Source organism: Grammomys surdaster, unplaced genomic scaffold, assembly GCF_004785775.1.
Source record: "Grammomys surdaster isolate TR1022 unplaced genomic scaffold, NIH_TR_1.0 187, whole genome shotgun sequence".
Classification (NCBI taxonomy): domain Eukaryota; kingdom Metazoa; phylum Chordata; class Mammalia; order Rodentia; family Muridae; genus Grammomys; species Grammomys surdaster.
Genome location: NW_021604632.1, coordinates 4,597,047 through 4,619,361, shown reverse-complemented (window position 1 = coordinate 4,619,361; position 22,315 = coordinate 4,597,047). Strand labels below are relative to the sequence as shown.

Here is a 22,315-nt window from a genome sequence, read left to right as displayed (position 1 = left end):
CCCCCCCGTGTTTCGAGGCAGACAGTAACCTTGCCTGTCCTCGAAATCACTCTGTAGACCAGACTGGCCTTGAACTCAGAGGTTCACCTGCCTCTACCTCCCAAGTGTTAGGATTAAAGGTGTGCGCCACCACTGCCTGGTTTTTTTTGTTTTTGTTTTTGTTTTTTTTTTTTTTTTTTTTTTTGAGACAGTCTCATTGTGTAGTCCTGGCTGGCCTAGAACTCACTTTCATGGGCTTGAAGGCAGAGGCAGGCATGCTGAGCTTTGAAGGGTTTTGATATCATTTCAGGGAATGAACTCTACACATCCCTTTCCTGTTAAACTTTGGCTAGGCACAGTGGTGTTAATATAGTTTGACTGGGAAGTGTTGGCAAAGTTTTCAGGTTCCTTTTAATATTTGGGGTAATCAGAGAAAAATCTTGAGTGAGAAGGTCCTTCTTCCTGACTTCCAATGTTTTTTTGTCTTTATTTTTTTGAGATAAGAGTTTCTCTATGTAGTCTTAGCTATCTTGGAACTTACTCTGTAGACCAGGCTGGCCTCAAACTCTTAGAGATCCACCTGCCTCCTCTCCAAAGTGCTGGGATTAAAGGCATGCACCACTCACCACTGCTGCCTGCTCTTCAGTGGTATTTAAGACTAATGGATGCCTGTATTTATTGATGCTGTGCTGTTGGTCAGGCCATTCTCTCCATCTAGGAATCTTCCTGGTCTCTAACCCCTTGTTTTTTCTCCTTTGTCCCACTTCTCTGCTGTTTCTCTCTTCAGCCATTGTGGATGCTGATGGAAGAATTTACATTAGGAACTGGCAGGGTGGCATCTTGTCTGGAGGCTTTGAGAAGAACCCCAAACCTATTTTCACTGAAGGCAAGAACCAGTTGGAAATTCAGAACCTTCGTGAAGATTGGGATCACTTTGGTATGTAAAGTAAATTATAACAACAATGCCTTTTACTTCTCTAAGATGTTACGTTTTTCAAGGTATTTTCATGAATCGTTTTTTATGTGTCTTTAAGACAGCTCCAGAGGGTACAGTAGTAATCATGAGTTCACTTGAACTAAGGCTGTGGCTACTGGTCAGATGCATGGAGGCAGGGTCCACAGGCTTGCTTAATGAACTTGACTTATCATTTATTTATTTAAATCACTGCTGAACCTTTAGACTAGAAGGGGGACTTTCTGTTAGTAAGACTTAATGAAATTGAAGAGGTTTCTACAAAGCCGGGCATGGTGTGATGTAGTCCTGCTTGTAATGCCAGCATGTCGTAGGCTGAGGCAGGAGAATTGTAAAAGTAGATTATTTTGCTAATATGGTCTTTATTAAGGTTTTAAATAATTTTGTCTTTTTTGACTAATTATTGTAGTTACGTGGTTATAAATTGAAAGAGTATGAAAAGATCTAATTTTTCTTCCATCCTTGGTGGGATTTTAAAAGAACAAACTGCTGCTTATGGGAAACTAAACTCTTGTGCCCATCAACCAGTTAATCCTGTTTCCATCTGTCACTGCTGTCCCATGGGACGTGGCCAGAGAGAGTATAGAACAAAGTGCAAACCTGTTGCTATATCCATCTCAGTGTAGGAAACACTGTCTTTCATGGAAACGTTAGGTGGTGTCTTAAGACATTTCACACACACCTTGACCCCTGTAAGATTACTGCTTGTCGCCTTCTGTGTTCCTTTTGTTGTGTGGCTCCTTGCCTTTGTAAAGTATGATTTTTCTTACTCTGAATGCCAGGCATTTTGTAGGTGTATTCTGTAATTCTACCAATTTTCATCTTTCTGATAACCAAATGACTCTTAGAAAAGTCTCCTCTAAAGAATTTTTTGGAAGGAGGAGTAAAAAGTATAAGTACTTGAAAAAGTTTAATTCCCTAAAGGTGAGGACTCTGTTTGGGTTTGTTTTGATTGCTCAGAGCCCCTGTTGAGTTCCCTCCTGCGTAGGATGCCAGGATTGGAGACTCTGGAGATTTTGAAGTTGGTGAATTGCCCTGAGACCTTCACACCAGACATGAAGTGCATCATGGGCGAGTCTCCTGTAGTACAGGGCTACTTTGTCCTGGCAGGGATGAACTCTGCTGGCCTGTCGTTGGGTGGAGGAGCTGGAAAGTAAGTGTTTTTTACGTAGAGTCACCTGTGGACACTTGAGCTTGCTAGGTTCTTCATTGTTAGTATGTTCTGTGACCAGCTAGTAATGTAAATAACAGTATGCATCTTCAAGGTAATTACTTTATTCATAGTCCATAAGTGTTACTGACTATAATATTTTTGGAACTCAGTCATTTAGTTAGCCACAACCTGTGGAAAAAAATTCTTTTAATCCCAGCTGGGGAAGCAGAGGCAGGTAGATCTCTGTACATTTGAGGCCAGCCAAGACTACATAGTAAGACTATGTTTTGAAAATTAAAAAAAGCCAGTCACAGAAGGATACAAATACTGTACAATTCCATTTATGTGAGGTACTTAGGGTAGTCATAGAAACAGAAAAATAGTGGTTGCTGGGGAAGAGAAAATGTGAAGTTATGTTAGATAGGTCTGCTGTCTCAGTTCTGCAGGACGGATGAGCTCCTACGTGGACTGTGAGAGGCTACACAGCAGGGCGTGTGTGTGTGTGTGTGAGTCCACCGTACCACACTGGGCAATAGCTCGTCAGCTGTGTGCATACAGTTCCAGCTCTTGGGAGGTGAAGGGCAGGAGGACCCTTGTCATCAGCATAGGACACTTTATTCTCAGGTTAAAAGAAAGTTGATTATCTGGATATGGTGGCTGTGTAATCCTAGCATTTAGGGGACTGATGGAGGAGGACTGCAGTGAGTATAAGGCCAGCCTGGACTACATAGTGATTTCTGTTGAGCCTGAGTTAAGTGAGAAAGTGGGACCCGACATGGTAGCATACGCCTTTATCTCAGCATTCAGAAGTCAGAGGCAAGTGGATCTCTGTGAGTTTGAGGCCAGCCTGGTCTACAAATTGGGTTCCAGAGCAGCCAGGGCTGTTAAACAGAGAATCTCTGTCTAGAGAAACAAAAAACCCCAACAAATCCACCCCCCACCCTAACCCCCAAAAAAACTAATTTGAAATTTTTATATGTTAAAATATATTTGTATATATATTTTGCTAATAAGTAGTACTTATTTATATGTATTTGATACATTCTGGTATACCTTTTTGTAAGGGGTTGGGATTCAAGAGAGAGTTTCTTCATGTAGCCCTGGCCGGGCTACATGAAACTTAACTATGTGGACTGGGCTGTCCACAGACTAGGAGGTGCACTTGCCTCTGCCTCCTGGATGCTGGGACAAAAGGTGCATACTACCACCGCCTAGCTCCTTTTTTCTTTTTTAATAATTTATTTATTTTTACTTCATGTGCATTGTTTTTTTGGGATTTTTTTGCCTGGATATTTGTCTGTGTGAGGGTGTCATATCACTTGGCACTGGATTGCAGGCAGTTTTACGTTGCCATGTGGTTGCAGGGAATTGGAACTCAGGTCCTGTGGAAGAGCAACCAGTGCTCTTAACCACCGAGCCATCTCTCCAGCCCCTCTGTTTTTCTCTTTTAAAAAATGTTTTTATTTTAAACTATGTATATGTAAATATATGCACATGAGGGCAGTTGCCTGAGGTGGTCAAGTGTTGTTGAATCCGCAAGAGTTCCAGGACAGCCAGGGCTTATATATAGAGACCCTATCCAAAAAAAATCCTCACTGTGTGTCTATGAGAATCGCACTTGGATCCATGTTTGTTTATTTTAGAAGATGTGAGGGAATTGTATAGACTTGCTCAGCTTCTGTGACAGCACAGACTCGTGGTTCCATTGGTTCTTGAGTGTATATGATTTGAATTGTTCTCTCTGTCCCAGCTGAGGTCCACAGCTTTCTGTCTGCATCTAAACAGGTTCCTAGCTGAATGGATGGTATATGGCTATCCCTCTGAAAATGTCTGGGAACTGGACTTGCAGCGCTTTGGAGCCCTCCAGAGCAGCCGCACCTTTCTGCGCCACCGGGTCATGGAAGTTATGCGTAAGTGTTCTTTTATTCTAATTTTATTGGGCTCTGCAGTCTTTAAGTGGCTGGATGTATCAGTCAGGACTTTCCCTTACGTCTCTAATAACTGTTTAGAATTGGGTTTCTCATCTGTGGCTATTTCAGGCCAGAGGATGGGGATTCAGGTGCCACCTGACACTCAGGAGCATTTTTTGGCATATTGGACCGTGCTAGGAATAGGAAGGGAGACTAGGCCTTCCTGTGTGCTGCTCGTAGTGTGTGTGCTGCTCGCAGTGCAACCTTCTCAGTTGGCCTTGACACCACCTCAGCCTCCCACCCAGGTTCTGAGAGCATTGGGGAGTTTTGTCACTATTTTGAGATGAAGTCTCATAGAATCCAGGCTGTCTTTCTATATACCTTCAACTCCTGAATTCCTGCCTCTATCTCCTAAATGCTGGGATTACAGGTGTATGCCACCAGTCCTTGGCTTCTCTCTCTCTTTCCCTCTCTCCTTCCCTCCCCCTCCTCTTCCTCCTCCTCCCTTTCTTTCTCTCTCCTTCCCTCTGGCCCTCTCGCTCTCCCTCCTTCTCCCCCCCCCCCCCCAATCTGTTCTGTAGTTGTGTGTCTGGTATGAGGTATGGGTATACATATCACAGCTCAGGGCAGATGTGACTCAGAGGATAGTTCTGTAGAGCTGGCCTCTCCTACCTTTACATAGATGTCTAGGGACTGAACTCGGGTCCTCGGGAAGAGTGGTTAGTGCGGTTATACTAAGCCATCTCTCCAGCTCCAAAAATAAAATCTTAAAAAAGAGACAGAGATTAATTGGGATTTTAGCTTTGTTATGTGAATAACGTCACCTTTCAGATTTCTGAACCACCAAATGAAGGTGTGTCATAAACCCTTTCTCTTGAAAAGAGGCTACATATTAAAGGTGAAGTCTGTAAGCCATGAGGAGCCCTGAGGCACAAGTAAAGAATCGAGTGCCTTTTTAAAAAACAAAACACAACAAAACAAAACAAACAGCAACAACAACAACACATTTTTGTAGTTCTAGCTAGCCTGACCTCTAACCTGCTTTTTTCCCCCAAAGTAGCTTTTCACTATATTCCTAGCTGGCCTGGAATTCACAGAGATCTCTCTGCCTCTGCTTCTTGGGTGCTGAGATGAACATACCTGTCCTTGAACACACTTAAAAAAAAAAAAAACAAAATTTCCTGTGTCCCCTTTAGATACAGCCTTCATCAAGCTAGGTGCACACCTGTAATCCCAGCACTTGGGAGGGGGGCCAGAGGCTGGTGGATCTCTGTGATTTTGAGGTCAGCCTGGTCTACTGAGTGAGTTCAAGGATAGCCAGGGCTACATGGAGAAACCCTGTCTCAAAATCCCACCTTCCCCCACCTCCGCAAAAAGATAGAGCCTTCATCTATGCTTTGGAGTTTTGCAAGATTTAGACCCATGACTTTTCTCCCATTGTTTCTGCCTACTAATTTGGAACTAAAAATGTAAACAGGTGTACATTACTTCCTAGTGTTTGTTAGCAAGATAGTACCAGTATTATACATCTTTCTTCCTTCTGAACCAGACATGTTCCATTGGGTGACATCTGACACTCGAGCTATGTTCCCCTGGAAATTATTCTCTTTTGAGTTGGAATAATCCAGGCTCTTAGAGAATTGGTTGCTCAGTTCTCAGTTCAGTCTGTGACTTTAGACTTTGATAGACTATCATGAACACCACTTTAATTACATAATTAATTTGAAGACAGTTTCTCTGTAGTCCTCTCTGTTCTGGAACGTGTTCCTTAGACCAGGCTGACCTTGAACTCAGAGATCCACCTGCACCTACTGGGATTAAAGGTGTGTGCATTACTGTTGCTTGACTTTAAATTTTTTTAAAAAATTTATTTAAAAATTTTATGTGTGTGCATATTTTGCTTTTGTATATGCCTGTGTACCACTTTTATGCCTGATACCTAGGCCAGAAGAGGACATCAGATCCCCTGGAACTGGAGTTAAAGGACAATTGTGAGCCACCATGTGGGTGCTAGAAAATGAACCCAGATCCTCTGGAAGAGCAGCCAGTGCCTGTCCCTGCAGAGATGTTGTTCTTACCCCCATCCCCCTTTTTTTTTATGGTAGTGGGGACTGAACCCCAGAGCCTCGTGCATGCTAAGCAAGTATCTCTGCCTCAGTGTTTTGCTTTGTTTTGGATTTTTACTCTGCGATGGAGACTTGCTGAGTTGCAGTCCTGTGTCCTCTGACTCACTGTGAGGGGACGCCGTGACCAAGGCAGCTTATAGAGGAGTCATTTAACCGGGGGCTGGTGCATCGCTCAGAGACTGAGTCTGACCATTCTAGTGGGGAGCCTGGCAGCAGGCAGGCAAGACTGGTACTAGAACAGTAGCTGATTTTTATGTGTAAGTTGGAGGCAGAGAGGTAAGCACTGGACCTGATGTGGGCTTTTGAAACTTCAGAGTCCACCCCGCAGTGACATACCTTCTCTAACAAGGCCACACCTCCTAATCCTTCCCCAAAGAGCTCCACCAGCTGGGAACCCAACTTTCAAATTTATGAGTCTCTGGGAGCCATTCTAATTCATGTCACCGCAAGTTGCCCTGGCTTGGCTTGGCTGAAACCTGGTTGGTAGCCCAGGTACACCTTGAATTTGAAGTCCTTCTACTTCAGCCACCCAGATCTCTGGAATTGTAAGCCTGTGCTTCCAGGTCCAGCTGACAGACTGTTTATCTGTTCTAGCTCTGATATACGACCTGAAGGTTCCCCGTTGGGATTTCCAGACTGGAAGGCAGTTACGTACATCTCCTCTTTATGACCGGCTGGATGCTCAAGGAGCCAGGTGGATGGAGAAACATGGGTTTGAGAGGCCAAAGTACTTTGTTCCACCCAACAAGGGTAAGAGTGAATCTGTCAGTCTGTCTGTCTGTCTTTTTGAGACAGAATCTCACATTTTAGCCTAGAACTTACTTTATATTTCAGGTCGGCTTTGAATCCTCATCAGTCCTCTTAATTTCAGCATCTCAAGTGCTGGGATTATAGGCAGAAACCACCACACTTGGCTGTGTGTATGTGTGTGTGTGTGTGTGTGTGCATTATATGCATGTGTGTCTGTGTATATATGCACCCTCATATAGACCAGACATTTATGTTGAGTGTTTTTTCTGTTGTTCTCCACCTTACTTTTTCAGACAGATTTTTTTCACTGAATCTGGAGTTCACTGATTGGCTAAACTGCTGGCCAACAAGCCACAGGATCCTCTTGTCTTTGCCTATCACTGCTGTGACTGCAGGGTTCACTGTTGGACCTGGCTTTATATATGCATGCTGGGGAGCATGTTTGCCTAGCAAGTACTTCAACTACTGAGACAACTGCTCCTGCCCCATCTTAAAACTTACTTATAAGTGCCTGTGGCTAGAATATATTCCTGAAGGAAAAAGAGTCTGTAAATATATGGGGACTTCTCAGTGTCAAGACTCTTTTCTTTCCACCTTGTTTCTGTTTCCTAGACCTTCTTGCATTAGAACAGAGCAAGACTTTCTACAAGCCAGACTGGTTTGAGATTGTGGAGTCCGAAGTCAAATGCTGTAAGGAAGCTGTGTGTGTCATTGACATGTCCTCTTTCACCAAGTTTGAGATCACTGTAAGTATTAAAGTTTGAGGAAACATTTTCTACTTATTCAGTGTTTGTTTTTCTTTTCTTTCTTTCATGTATTTTTCATGTTATTTTTAAATTTTATATGTATAGTTATTTTGCTTCAGTGTATGCCTGTGTACCGTGTGCATGCAGTACCCAAGAAAGCCAGAAGGCGGCTTTGGATTCCCCTGGGATTGGAGTTATAAATGCCTATGCGCTGCCATGTGGGTGTTGGGGAATTGACGCAGGTCCTTTGGAAAAACAGCCAGTGCTCTTAACCAATGGGCCACCTCTCCAGCCTCCAAATGGCTGTTTTGGTCTAGTTGGCCTTTTCTTTTCTTTCCTTTTCTTTTTTCTTTCCTTCCTCCCCTCCCCTCCCTCCCTCCCTCTCTTCCTTCCTTCCTTCCTTACTTTTTTTTCTTTCCTTTCTTCCTTTCTCTTCTTTTTCTTTTTCTGAGACAAGGTTTTTCTATGTAGCCCTTGCTATCCTGGAACTCACTTTATAGACCAGGCTGGCCTCCAATTCTGCCTGCCTCTGTCTCCTAAGTGCTGGGATTAAAGGTGAGCACCACCAGCCCAGCAAAGATTTGTTCGTGTATATGAATGTTTTGTCTGCGTATGTATCTGCATACCAGAAGAAGGCATTGAATCTCATGGGGCTCTAGTTACAGGTAGCTGTGAGCCACCCTGTGGTTGCTAGGATTGAACTATCTCTAGCCAGTTTTGACCACTGAGCTACCTCTCCAGCTCTCAAATACCTGTTTTTCATCTGATACTTCAAAACTGATTCTGGAAGAACTCTACACTATTTTAGTGTTTCATCTGTATAATGTTTCTGAAATTTAGCTCCTATAACAGTTTTTAATTAACCTAGAAAGACCCATTCATCTTAAGTACTGATGGTTAGCTTTCCTTGTGGCTTCTTACAGGAAAGTAAACCTGCAGCTGGTGTCACGTAGGTATTGTATCATTGAGTTTCCTCAGTCAGGGGCAGTGCTGCATGGTTTCATGGTCAGGTGCTCCTGTGTTTACTGTCCCTGCCCTACCCTTTCCTTGCAGTCCACTGGGGATCAGGCATTAGAAAGTCTGCAGTACCTTTTCTCCAATGACCTAGATGTGCCCGTCGGCCACATTGTTCACACTGGCATGCTCAATGACTATGGAGGGTATGAAAACGACTGCAGCATTGCACGCCTGACCAAACGCAGGTGAGTTGAGGTGCCACGCCCGTCTTCCACTAACTGATACTTGAAGGGCTCTGGACGTAGAGAACGTAATACTAGGAGGCCACTGTCCTAAGGACCCAGAAACTACATAAACTCCTGTCTAAAGCACTCGTCACCTGTAAACAAATCAGCAAAGGCAGACAGAGCAGAAACCCCGGGGTGTGTGTGTGTGTGTGTGGTGTCTCCCGCCTACAATGTCAGGAGTGTGGAGGGTTGTCACAAGTTTGGGGCCAATCTGGGCTACGTGAGGAGTTCCAGGCCAGCTTGGCCTATAAAGTGAGACTCACTGTTTAAAAACATAAGAACAAAAGAAGTTGTACTATGTAAAACTGGGTGTAGTCACCCTAATGGGAAAGGATTCTTTACGAATGTTACTAAATCTGTAAATTTGCTGTTACTGGTATAGAACCTAGAATGGTGAAATACCCTCCTTGAAAGTCAAGAGATTGTTTCTAAGTTCTCGATTTTTTTTCTGCCTTTTGGTTTTGATTACTTTGGGGTTTTCATTTTCAGTTTCTTCATGATTTCTCCAACTGATCAGCAGGTCCGCTGTTGGGCCTGGCTTAACAAGTACTTGCCGAAAGACAGCAACTTGCTGCTGGAGGATGTCACCTGGAAATACACAGGTAATCGATCAGCCTTTTCAGGGCAGATAAAGAAGCAGATGCAGATTATCTTCTGCTTTGCGTGCCTCATTTATATCAAGTGAGCATCAGAATTAGTGTTAAAGAGACATGCTGGAGAGATGGCTCAGCAGTTAAGAGCACTGACTGCTCTTCCAGAGGTTCTGAGTTCAACTCCCAGCAACCACATAGTGGCTCACAATCATCTGTAATGATCGGATGCCCTCTTCTGGTGTGTGTGAAGAGAGTGACAGTGTGCTCACATAAAATAAACAAATCTTAAAAAAAAAAAAAAAATTCCAGGCCTGGAATGATAGTTCAGCCATTAGGAACGTGACATTCTGCTCCTGTAGAAGACCAGGTTTCTGTTTTCATCACCAGAGGGCAACTCACAAATGTCTGTAACTCCACTTCTAGGAGATTCAGTGCCTTCTTTTGGCTTCCATTTGTATCTGCATACATCCATAAAGACAAAACACCCCTATATATAAAATAAAAATAAAAACATCTTTGGGGCTGGGGAGATATGGCTCAGTTAAGAGAGCTGCCTGTTCTTCAGAGCACGCTGGTTCACTTACTACCATCCACAGGGCAGCTCACTTCCATGGGTGCTACGTACATGTGGGGCACAGATGTAAGTAAAACATCCATGAGCATGAAAAAAAATCAGCAAATCTTTAACCCTTAGCTATGTGTAATGATGCTTGTCTTTAATCACAACACCGGAAGGCAGAAGTAGGTAGATCTTCGTGAATCTGGTCTACATGATAAGTTCTAGGACAGCCAGAGCTGTTTCACAAAAACAAACTGTATACCCCTTAAAAAAAATTATAGGAAAATAAGACACTGTGAACACAGATAATTGATTATTCAGTTTATTCAGTTCCATCCCTGGAAACCACATAGTGAAGGAGAAACGTGACTGGCATTCATCTTACTGGCCCTTTCACCTCACCTAGGCCTTCATTCTCATAGCAGCAGTTATGATTTAACTTCTTGACGCTAGCATGGCAAGGTATAGAATATCACTGAACACTGGTTGCGTTCTAGCCTGTACTAGAGCAGTTATGTGTAAAATTCTGCCATAGGCAGCAGAGTAGCATAGGGTGGAGAGACAGTTCTCCAGATCCTGTTTTGGGATAGGGATTGTTTCCATCATGTAGGAAGAGAAAGAGAACTATAGTGCTTGGTATATGGCCAGCCCTGGAAGTGACCTCTTGGTCTTGTGACCCTAATCTCGCTGCAGAGGAGACTATAAAATACATCCTTCTGGTGAACTTTCGAGAAGAACCACACTAGCCAGGCTCTTCACACCAGTCAGTCAGCAGCTGCATTCAGCAGGTCTGTCAGTGGATTGTGGGCCAGAGTCCAGGTACTTACCATTGAACCTCGGGTCCCTAAATAAAGGGACAGTTTTTATAAGATTCACCAGCTGTAGACCAGGTCCTAAGTGGATACAGTGGTTAATTTAAATGCCAAGTAGACAAAAAATCTAGACTCACCTGGGGGATAAATGTACTTGCCTGTGGGAAATTACCATATCAGTTGTGGGAGAAAGACCCACTCACTGGGTGGCACCCTTCCTGAGGTGGCTCCTGAACTATAAAGGGAGTTAAGCAGGCATGCCTTTGCCAGTGCCCAGTTGTGGATGTCAGGTGACCAACGGCTGCACACTTCTGAGGCCTTGACTACCCCACTTTGATGGACTGACCCTGAGCTGTAAACTAGAGAACTATTCTTTACGTTGCTCTTATCAGTGTATTTATGACAGTAGTAGGTAAAGAGAGACAAGGACAGTGGACAAGTTCAGAAGAGACAAACTGTTCTCTGGAGAGGCTGGACATCTCTTGTTCTTTACCCTGTAGCCCTCAATCTGATTGGCCCTCGAGCTGTGGATGTGTTATCTGAGTTGTCCTATGCCCCTATGACTCCAGACCACTTTCCAACTCTGTTTTGCAAGGTAGGTACTAGTCATTTATTGTTTGTGATCAGGGTCTCATGTAGTGCGTGCAGATCTCAGACTTGTTATGTAGCTGGGAATGACCTTACACTTCTGATCTTCCTGCTCAAGTGCTGTGAATGCAGGTCTATGTGTAATTGGTGTATATGGTATACCAGTATATATATGGTATATGGTATGAGAATCAGACCATGGCTCCATGCATGCTAGGCCGGCACTCTGCCAACTGAGCCACATTCCTAGCAGCTCTTTAACGATGTTTCTTTTATAGTGATGGCAGGTTCATATTCGTAATATGGTGTCAATACTTAAACAGTGTTTGACCTTTAATAAGCAAGCAAAATGACCAAGCAAATGTTATTTTTTTACTTTCAAGCCTGCTTTATTTAATAATGATTAGGGTATTCCCTGAAGTATATTTAATGTCTTTGAATGTCAGGTATGTGTATTTATTGGTTTCTGTAGCCCCTGAATTAAACTTAAGGTAACAGTAAATGCACACTGAGGTCAGATTTTTTTCTCCTTACATTTGCTGTTTTTGTGTTTATACACATAGTATTGTACTTGAGCCATCTTCAGGGAAGAAATGGTCTAGCTGAACCCTAAACAACAAACAACTAGCTGCCTGGCACACGCTACAACTGAGTAACTGAGTGCTTTGCAGGAAGCAGTCATGTAGCCACTCTGGACATGCACCATGCATGGAGGAACTTGGAAGTTCAAACCTGAATTGAGATTTCAGAGCAAATTGTTTAATAATTTCCTCTGTTCTGCTAAGGAGAGAAAAACCACAGAAAACTTTGATGTTAGTGAACAGATCCTTCTACCTCTTCTCTGTACTTTAAACAATGATCCAACCCATACACCTGTAATTTGCGAGTGCCTTACTTATCTTGTCAGAATTCATGTGGAGTATCTTGTTTCCTTGCCGTCTCAGACTTAGGTTTCCCTTTAGAGAGTGAGCAGTAGTTGTATCAGTGACCCTTTCAAGGCAGCTGTGCAGCTGTAACATTAGAAACTGAGTCTGGTCCCAGAGTACATGGATTCTATTCTGTGGGCATTGTCCTTCATGTGTCAGATGCCTGAAGTTGGCTTACAGTGTCCCCCAGAGAAGACACTCGAGTGGTCTTCATTGTTCCTAATGCTGCTGCCTGGTGAACTTAACTGTGTGAGCATGTTGAGAGTTGGTAAAGTGAGGGTAGGTACTGACAGGGTTCCCCTCGGGGATTCAGTCTCCTGACTCATGAGGGGCTGTGCTGACTGCTTGCTTTTTCTCTGCAGGAGATGAGTGTGGGCTATGCCAATGGGATCCGGGTGATGAGTATGACTCACACAGGAGAGCCAGGATTCATGCTGTATATCCCCATAGAGGTGAGAGGGCTCTGGGCAGGGCTACCAGTTCCCAAGATTCCTGAGTACCAACAGGTTTAGAATGGTGTATCTCATCCAGTCTTGGCAGGCTGCAGGGAAGAGGTTTTATCATTTTTAATAATTAATGTTGAAGTGATACATGCATTTTAAAATAAAAATTTGAGGGAAGGAGCACAGAATACCGGGTTCTGTCTCAGCACCCACATGGGCAGCTCACAACCATCTGTATCTCTAGTTCTGGGAGATACACTGCCCACTTCTGACCTCCAAGGGCACTGGGCACATACAAGGTACACATACATACATTCAGGCAGTACACTCACATATATGGAATAGAAATGTTTAAACATCTTAAAAAGTAAAAACTTAATTGGGGATGTAGCTCATGTAGCATACTGTTTTTCTAGCATGTCAGCCAGTCCTCAGTTTGGTCCTTAGCACTGTATCAACTGGGCACGGTAACACCTGCCCATATCCTAGCACCGAGAGAACAGAAGCAGGAGTCTCAGTCTAGTCTGGGATACAGGAGACTCTAGGAATGTGAAAAACCAACACAGTGGGATCCAGATGGCTCAGTTGTTAAAGTCTAGGCTCATAACCAAAAAGTCAAATACCAACGTATTTTAAACCTTATAAAATCAGTTATGTATATAAAAACTGATCATCACCTTCATAACTAGTTGCCATCAACCAACAACCACCTGATGTTGTAGCATTATCTTACTAATTTCTAATCAGTAATTTTGATGTATATGCAAGTAAATTCAAAGACAGGGAAGGGGGGAGTACTTAGTACCTTGGGATTACATGTTTGTTGTTGTTGTTTTGTCCAGTGGAGAGTAAGTTATGGTGGCAGAATTGTAACTAGTTACATTGCATCCATAGTAAAGAAGCAGAGAAATTATATTTCTAGGTACTTGGAATATTTTGAACATACAATTTTTATATGTATGGGTGTTTTGCCTGCATGTAGGTCTTTGCACCACATGGGTGCAGTGGCCATGGAGGTCAGAAAAGGACATTGGATCCCCTGGAATTAGAGTTACAGATGGAAATAGTTAAACTATTGTGAGCTGCCATGTTAATGCTGGGAATTGAACCCAGGGATCTCTGCAAAGAACAGCGAGTGCTTTTAACCACTGATCCATCTCTCCCATACATGATACATTTTTCTAGGTTGTCATTTGATACATGGTGTGAGGCTTTTGCATGTGTATTACCCAGAACTGAACCAAGAGTCACATGCATGCTGGGCAGGTAAGTATTGTACCACTGAGCTTTGTAACTGCTAGGAAGATAAGCTGTCTACCAACTGAGTGCATGTCTTCAGCAGCTTTAAGGTTGTTGGTAAAATGTGAATGTCAGGCTGGAGAGATGGCTCAGCAGTTAAGAGCACTGACTGTTCTTCTAGAGGTTCTGAGTTCAACTCCCAGCAACCACATGGTGGCTCACAACCATCTGTAATGGGATCTGATGCCCTCTTCTGGTGTGTCTGAAGACAGCTACAGTGTAATCACATACATGAAATCAATAAATCGTTTTAAAAAATATGAATATATCTGTTCAAAATTATCTGTTGAAAATGATAAAATCCTTTTCCTGAGCCTACCTAAGAACCAATGGGATACACCACTTCAGTTAACCAGAAAGCTCCCTAGTTGCTGACTCCTCTTCTCCTCATACAGTATGCGCTGCATGTCTACAATGAGGTGATGAGTGTTGGACAGAAATATGGAATCCGGAATGCTGGGTATTACGCCCTCAGAAGTCTCCGAATTGAGAAGTTTTTTGCTTTCTGGGGTCAGGACTTAAACACCCTCACCACGCCCCTGGAATGCGGAGGAGAGTCTCGAGTGAAGTTAGAGAAGGTATTACTTACCCAGATCTCTCTCCCTCGTGCTTCTTAGCCAGACAGTTGTGATGTGTCTCAGATAGGAAGAGATGAACAACTGAAGAGCAGGAAAGGCAGGGATGTGCTAGCTAGCTTCAGGTAAATCACAAGAAGAGTGTGTCCTCAGAACAGGAAACTTACCTGTGGGATGCACAGTTCAGATAAAATCCCAATACCCTGACAACACCTGTTTACATTGGCATACTTTTTAGTCGATTGTGGTCACAAATATATTGTGAATATACCACAATATTTATTTAAATTAGTCACCTTATAGCCAGCTGCCTATTTTTTTCTTAAAATATATTTTTAACTTTTAATTATGTGAATGCATGTGTGTCTGCATGAGGTATATATGTTTGAATTCCCAAAAGAGGCCACTGGGAACAGAGCTTTTGTCCGCTGCAAGAATGCTTATCTCTCCAGCCCCAGGTCTTATTATCTAGAAAACTGTAGTTCAAACAGTCTTCCCACCTGGGAACCTCAACCAGTGTCTTCTCAGAAGCAGCAGTTTGTTTCTATTCTAGAGTGTGCAAGTATGCCAATGTAGGATTCTCCCTGCCCACTTTCAACCTAGATGGTGGTGTTAAACTTGTACCTTGCTTTACTTACAACAATGTATTTCAGCAGTTCCCTGACGGTACACCTGTAGTCTTTTTTTTTCTTTTTTTTTTTCTTTCCTGAGACAAGGTCCTACTATGTTGTCCTGGCTGATCTGGAACTTTCTGTGTGTAGCCCAGGCTGTGTGCGTATGTGCCAGATAGTACTTATTTATTCAATTATTTACTTATCTTGGCCACTGCATATAACTGGACTTAAAAAAATTACACACAATTTTTTTGTGTGCTGTGAAGATGTTCTTATTTAAACTAACCTGTATTTTAATTAATGATAGTCACTATTAAGTTTGTTTACTGTATATGTAAGTATATTGGTACACACATATACGGGAGCTTTTTGTTGGAGATACATGCTTACCTACCTCTAACTCTGTGGAATTGGTTCTTTGCTGCCAACTTTCCTTGGGTTCTGGGGCTCAAATTCTAGTTTCTAGGCTTGTGTGGTAAGAGCCTTTACCTGCTGAGCCATCTTGCCATCCCTCTAGCAAGTATTCTTGATTAACTTTTCAGTTTTTCTAACATTCTTTGTTCTGTGTAGGCTTGTGATTGAAATCTATTCACAGAAGTATGTACTTCTGCTGTTAAAAAACAGTTCTTTGGTGTCTCTACAGTGTACACAGCCTTTCACAATGCCTCCCTCAAACCTCATTTTCTAAAAGCTAGCTAAATGTTTATGCTGCATACCCACGTACTTTCCACTTTTACATGCCAAGGGCCATCTTGTAGACCAGCATCTCAGGGTTTTTCCCTTTTTTTGTTCCTAGGGCATAGACTTCATTGGTCGGGATGCCCTGCTCCAGCAAAAGCAGACCGGGGTGTACAAACGCCTTGTTATGTTCATTCTGGATGACCATGACACAGACTTGGACTTGTGGCCTTGGTGGGGAGAACCCATTTACCGGAACGGAAAGTATGCTGGCAAGACCACCAGTAGTGCCTATAGCTACACTCTTGAGCGCCATGTATGCCTGGGTTATGTACACAATTTTTCTGAGGACAGTGGGGAAGAGCAGGTGGTGACAGCAGATTTCATCAACCGAGGAGAATATGAAATTGACATTGCAGGACATCGGTTTCAGGCCAAGGCCAAGCTCTACCCTGTCACCTCCTTCTTCACTCACAAGCGTAGAAAGGACGATGTGGAGCTGAGTGACTTTCACGGGAAGTAATGCAAGACATCCTCCCTCCTCCCATCCTCACCATGAGGAGATCATTCTGGGAGCTCATTTTCCCTCTGTCCGTCTCCTCACAGAAGGTACCTTTGCCTCTCCTAGGTCTTCAATTTGACCTTAACTTTTTCCTTGAAAGCCTCGTCTTCCCATTTTCTCTCATTTGCTGTTACCCCCTCCTAATAATCCAGGTTCTTCTCATCCCTCCAGCAGGCTCACATTCCCACAGCAGCAGGCAGAACCCACTTGTGGAGTTGTATTCAGGTGACAGACTGATTTTTAAATTCATTGTAAGGCAAGATGGTATTATTTAAGCCTTAGGGTAAAAAATCCATTTCCCTTTGGCTTGGCTTGGCTTCTTAGAGAGTAACCTGCTAATTTTGGTGGATTATTTTGTGTCTGATGAGGCCCTGGGAATCACTTGTGTCTTAACCAGGCAGATGATTCTGTTCCACTGTGCTGAGGTTGCCACCTGATACCTCTTAACCATCTACCTCACCAATGAGAGGGATTGTACGGACTGTCTGCTCTGTGGAAGGGAGAAATAGTTACCTGGCACCCTATGTCCCCCAACTTTGTGCCAGGGCACCTTGCCTGCAGTTTTCTTTATTTTCTGCTATCTTATGTCATGATGATGTTTTTTTAGCTGAGTAAAAGGTATGCCAGTATTTGAAAGGACAAACAAACCATGCTGCCTTTTCTGTTGCTTTTCCCAGCAGGAGCAGTGTGAACTCAGATGCTGCTTTTCTTTCAGCTAATCATAGGTCAGCAAGCTCTCCTTTCTTGATTTCTTCAGATGACTTCTAGCCTCATCTGTGCCTTGTGTAGCCTGCCCACAACCTCAACATCCATTCTTAGCCTTTTAGAAGAGGAAGAGGGGATTAGGTGGGTTGTCTTGGGTGATTAAGTGAACCATGCTGTTCATACTGCGTTCCAGAGAGCTACCAGAGCCCCAAGCTTTACATCTCTAGCATGAACAAAGCCACAAACAGATGACCACTGAGAACTGTAAGTATAGTACAGGCCAGAGACTGCTTCCCGTCTTTTCTTTTCAGGCTCTCCTCCTTTACACTCCCACCCCCAGCCATCTTGATAGAATCTTTGGAATGGGAAGTGAGTGGGGAACCCACCAAATGCACCACACATTTCATCGGTACTGCTGTTTTCTTTTTGTGAGATTCTTTCACACTGGGATTTCAGGTGCGGTGACAGTGTTTTCTGAAGCTGAAACTTGGATGTCCTGGCTGGTTTTTTTTTTTGGTTTGGTTTTTCGAGACAGGGTTTCTCTGCTGGCTGTTCTATATAACATCAACACTGAATTTGTTTGCGCTCATATACAAGCTGCCCCAATCTTTGAGAAACTTGCATTCTCTCAGCACTCGGGATGCAGACGCAGGCAGATCTTTTTGAGTTCCAGGAGAGCCAGGGCTATACAGAGAAACACTGTCCTGAAAACCAGGAAGGGGGGCGAGGAGGGAGAGAGAGTGCGCTAGCAAGCTACCTCGATCACACATGTGCAAACCTTTAATTCAACTGGACTTCTCAGTAACCTGGAAGCACTGGTTCTGCTAAACTGGTATTAATAGAAATCCTTTCATTTCTTTAGAGCAGCTCAAAATTCTCAAGTGTCGTCTTTGACATTTCTGCAGAACTGTTATCCACTCAGACCTGCTCTTTTAACACATTTCTTGCTATTCTCTCCAGTTAGGCCACTCCTACTTGGCTTCTGAGATTTTAATTGATTAAAAGGACACACAATTAAAATTTGGTGTGAGGAGAATTAGTATTTTGGGAAAAAATACGTATTTAATGAGATGAGAGGAACTGTTTCTAGGCAAAAGAAAGAAATGCTCCCTTAGAGAGCTGGGCAGGGCAGCAGCAGTCAGCTGCCGAGGAGCTGGAGTAGACACGCACAGCTCCAGGTACTGTGTGCTCGCTCAGATACGGCTCGTGGCTGTAACATTCCAGTCTGTGTAAATCAAAGTTTATTTGGAATTGAATACAAAATACATTTTTAACCTATGCATCAATAGTAAAAAATGTAGCAAGCAGTAGGTTTACTCTTTAAATATGGAAGTGTTCCCACGTAAGTTCCAAATCAGAAAAACTTCCAAAACTAACAGTGTAGTTTTACAGTTGGGCATGCCACTGTCATTAGTATATTATTCAAAAACAAATGTCATCAAGAGTGTTTTCAGCATAGTTTTTGATTCCTTTCTGCACTTGTTAATTTCTAGCTAATTAACTATTAAGTTGGAAGGCTAGTAAGCCTTCAACTAGTTCTGGCTGTTGCTGATATCAGCAGAGCTTACAGACTGTGCTTGTCTTGCTGCAGTTTTGTCTATGCTTGATTGTCCTAAGTACCTTAAATAGTCAAGGGAGCCGTTTACCTAGAATATCTGGTTCACCAGTGTTGGTAGAGCATTCTGACTGGGCTTCTCAGGAGCAGATGCAAGCTGTTAACAGAAATGGTAGGTCTAGAGCAGTGGTTCTCAACTTGTGGGTTGTAACTCCTTTGGGGGTCAGATGACCTGAGCCTTTCACAGGTCTCCTAAACTACTGGAAAGCACAGATATTTTCATTGTGATTCATAATAGTAGCAAAATTACAGTTATGAAGTAGTAATGAAACTAATCTTACGGTTGGGGTCACTGCATTAGGAAAGTTGAGAACCACTGCTCTATAGAGGCATGACTGAAAATCTAGGAGGACTAAGGAACAATCACTGTACATCCTCAGTTGTGTGACACTTCCGGTTTGTGCCTTGTATAACAACACAAACACTTCAGTTTTAGGTGACACATTCTCTGGAATAATCTGTTACCACATCTACTTCCTAGAGGTGAAGGGTTTTATGTTCTCTGACTATAGAAGCAATTAAATCTCTTTGAACAAGGTAACAAAGTATATAGAAAACCTAGAGTTGGGAGTTTTCTGTGATACTTATTGAAACATTATAAAGGCCTTCTTTTCTCTTAGCTGTTCATATGCCACATACAAAGCCTATTTCTCAGGACTACCACAGTCATTTGAAATATGCTCAAGCTTGTAACAGAGTTCCCTTCCATGGCATAGAACTTGCAAAAAGGGACAAGGAGGAATGGCTTGAAGTCTTAATTGAGAGAATTCCCCACTGCATTTGTAGTTTTCTGTGGGTTTCTATAGATCTTATTAGTCCTGAACACAGGATCATTTAGCACAATTCTAAACCCTAGCTTCAGTCTGGTCTCCAAGAGCCCATTTATGCAGCAATGGACTCTAGCCACTTCAGCTTGGCATTTGTTAGGAAGTACATTAGCTCTGACCTGTCTCCTCTGCACCAAATGTATTCTAGGCTGTTGTACCCAAGAAAAGTAACTAAACATCAAAAGCAAATTTGCCGATTTCGGTATTAACTGCTTTGTTTTTGGATGTGGGTGACAGCTTTGATTTTCAGGTTAACTGTCTTCTACCTTATGAACACTTTGCTAGCATGGGAAACGTTCTTTACCATCCTTGGAGAGAATTTGCATGCCTTATAGTATTGGTACTAGCCCTGAAGACTGACCTGGATGAGCAGTTCCATCATCCTGTTTGCAGGTGTGAACTACAAATTTCATCTTTTTATCTCTTGGTTAACTTCTTGGCCAAGGTAACAGATCTGTATTTAGGACAATGAAGAACAACCAGTCATTTTTTCATTCTCTGCATCACAACACAACCACCTCACACAGGTTGATAAGCAGCATAGTATCAACAGAAGTACACTTTTCTTACGCTGGAGAATGTTCATCTTGTCCTTACGTCTGTAGGCACAGATTGAGGAGAAGCAGGTGAGGAGTGACGTCTGAGCTCGGCTCTGGCAGAGCTGTGGGTGGTTTGGCAGCACCTCCCTTATACCACTTTTTTTGCTCTCCAAGGTGCTGATCTGTAAGCCCCCATTTTCACATCAGTATGGGGCTTTCTCTCGAAGTCTCTCAGCAGTACCAGCACCAGGTACTGTTCACCAAGGATTGAGTGTTCCACCTTTGCCATCTCAGTCTGTCACACATCAGCATTTCCCTGTATAAGACTCTTGGCCTCTAAGCAGTTGTCCATATCTGGATAATTATACACCCTTCATATTTTGAGTCACCTGTTTTTAATCTTTGCAAACATCTACCTCCTTGTCTTTTTGTCTGTGAATGACAGATTATAAGAGGAGGGGGAGTTATTTTTATCATGTTTCAAAAGATCTATGCCAAGATTTCTTTTGCACACCAAGAACTGAAGCTTGGCGCACTTCTCAGGCCAGTTCTAGTGCCTTACACTCCAGGATGTCCAGCATCGGACGGAGGTAGGAAGAAAGCCGAATGTTCAGTCTGTAGGTTCTCATCCCCACATCAGCCCTCCTTGCTCAGAATAAGCTAGGTGTGGGGTAAAAGCTCTGCAGCTCATTCACTGGAAGCTTTTCTGGCTCATACTTAACTCTCTGGTCAGTGCTTAAGATACACGAGGCACCAGTGCAGCTGCCATCAAGGTCTTTACATTTGCATTTAGCACGTGGTTCTGCTCCGCTCCCTTCTGTTCCTGTGTAGTCAGCATGTGGTCCTGAGGACATGCTAGATATTGGAATAAATTTTTCTTAAGAGCAAACTCAGCCGACTTTGGACACATGGAGTAATTGTGTATTTTATGACCAGAATTATTTCTAGATGGCTGGATTTGAATTGAGATTTTCTTTTCATGTATTAGGTATATAAATGAATAAAAAGATGTTTTCATAGCTATTGTAATGTTCATTTGTGAAATGTCCTTTAATTTGGTTACATGTTATTTGCCTTCTCAAAGGATAAAATAAAGCTATTTATATCTCTGATGCTAAGGGGTTTAGGAATCAAGGTCAGAACCGGGCAGTGGTGGCACATGCATTTAGTCCCAGCACTTGGGAGGCAGAGGCAGGCGGATTTCTCAGTTTGAGAGTTCGAGGCTAGCCTAGTCTACAGAGTGAGTTCCAGGACAGCCAGGGTTACACAGAGAAACCCTGTCTTGAAAAAAGAAGAAAAAAGAAAAATTTACACCAGGAAGAGAAGTTATGAGAGTCAACTCCTGAAGGCCTGGGAGCAAAACCAAGCAAGTTTCACAGAAAAAAGGACGTAGAGCCAGGAAAACAGCAAACTCGTTCAAAAGGAAAGGTCAGCAAGTTTCGTATTTACTTGAAATTCATGAACATAACTGTGTAGCTCTACTAGTAACTTTTTTTTTTTTTTTTTTGGTTTTTCGAAACAGGGTGTCTCTGTGTAGCCCTGGGTGTCCTGGAACTCACTCGGTAGACCAGGCTGGCCTCGAACTCAGAAATCCTCCTGTCTCTGCCTCCCAAGTGCTGGGATTAAAGGTATTTGCCACCACCGCACGGCTACTAGTAACTTCTAAACAGCCTTAAGATCCAGACTGACTGCGCCCAGATCTTACACCAACAAGGTGGCAGCTCAATCCTGGAGCAGTGCTCACACCTGTAATTCCCACCACACTGGATACTCAATTAGGAGAAATGCCCCAGGATCCAGGTGAGCCTGGGACACAGTCGAGACTCTGTTTTTAAAAGACAGTAACAGTGACAGTTCTAACAACTCCCGAATTCTCCCTCTGTTAACAGCATAAGCCACAGGTCACAAAGAATGAAGGCTAAATAAATGTACACTGATGCGTCCCCCACATGTAACTCAGAGGAATCACCAGGACAAGTTTAAAAGCAATAGAATGAGCCACTGTAAACAGTCTGATCCTGCAAGTTCAGGATGCAGTGTTTTTCAACAAATGCACCAATGCTCAAAAGAGTTTGAAAAAATTATACAAGTCCCCGCCG

At 43.0% G+C, this 22,315-nt stretch overlaps 1 protein-coding gene across 4 annotated transcripts in view; it reads left to right on the top strand.

Annotated features, from left to right (window-relative positions):
• Pdpr (pyruvate dehydrogenase phosphatase regulatory subunit) overlaps nt 1-21,239 on the top strand; it is a 44,343-nt gene extending 23,104 nt beyond the window's left edge. For 2 of the 4 annotated variants that reach the window (XM_028768521.1, XM_028768522.1), the window contains 11 exons: nt 767-916; nt 1,913-2,105; nt 3,891-4,015; nt 6,736-6,891; nt 7,504-7,637; nt 8,691-8,839; nt 9,371-9,483; nt 11,346-11,440; nt 12,722-12,811; nt 14,497-14,679; nt 16,087-21,239. In XM_028768521.1, the coding sequence (XP_028624354.1) occupies nt 767-916; nt 1,913-2,105; nt 3,891-4,015; nt 6,736-6,891; nt 7,504-7,637; nt 8,691-8,839; nt 9,371-9,483; nt 11,346-11,440; nt 12,722-12,811; nt 14,497-14,679; nt 16,087-16,491 (1,793 nt within the window). In that variant the 3' untranslated portion in view covers nt 16,492-21,239. Of the gene's footprint in view, nt 1-766; nt 917-1,912; nt 2,106-3,890; nt 4,016-6,735; nt 6,892-7,503; nt 7,638-8,690; nt 8,840-9,370; nt 9,484-11,345; nt 11,441-12,721; nt 12,812-14,496; nt 14,680-16,086 lie in introns of those variants that run through there. The other 2 variants (XM_028768523.1, XM_028768524.1) reach the window with 2 other exon arrangements.
• Nucleotides 21,240-22,315: the final 1,076 nt, after the last annotated feature.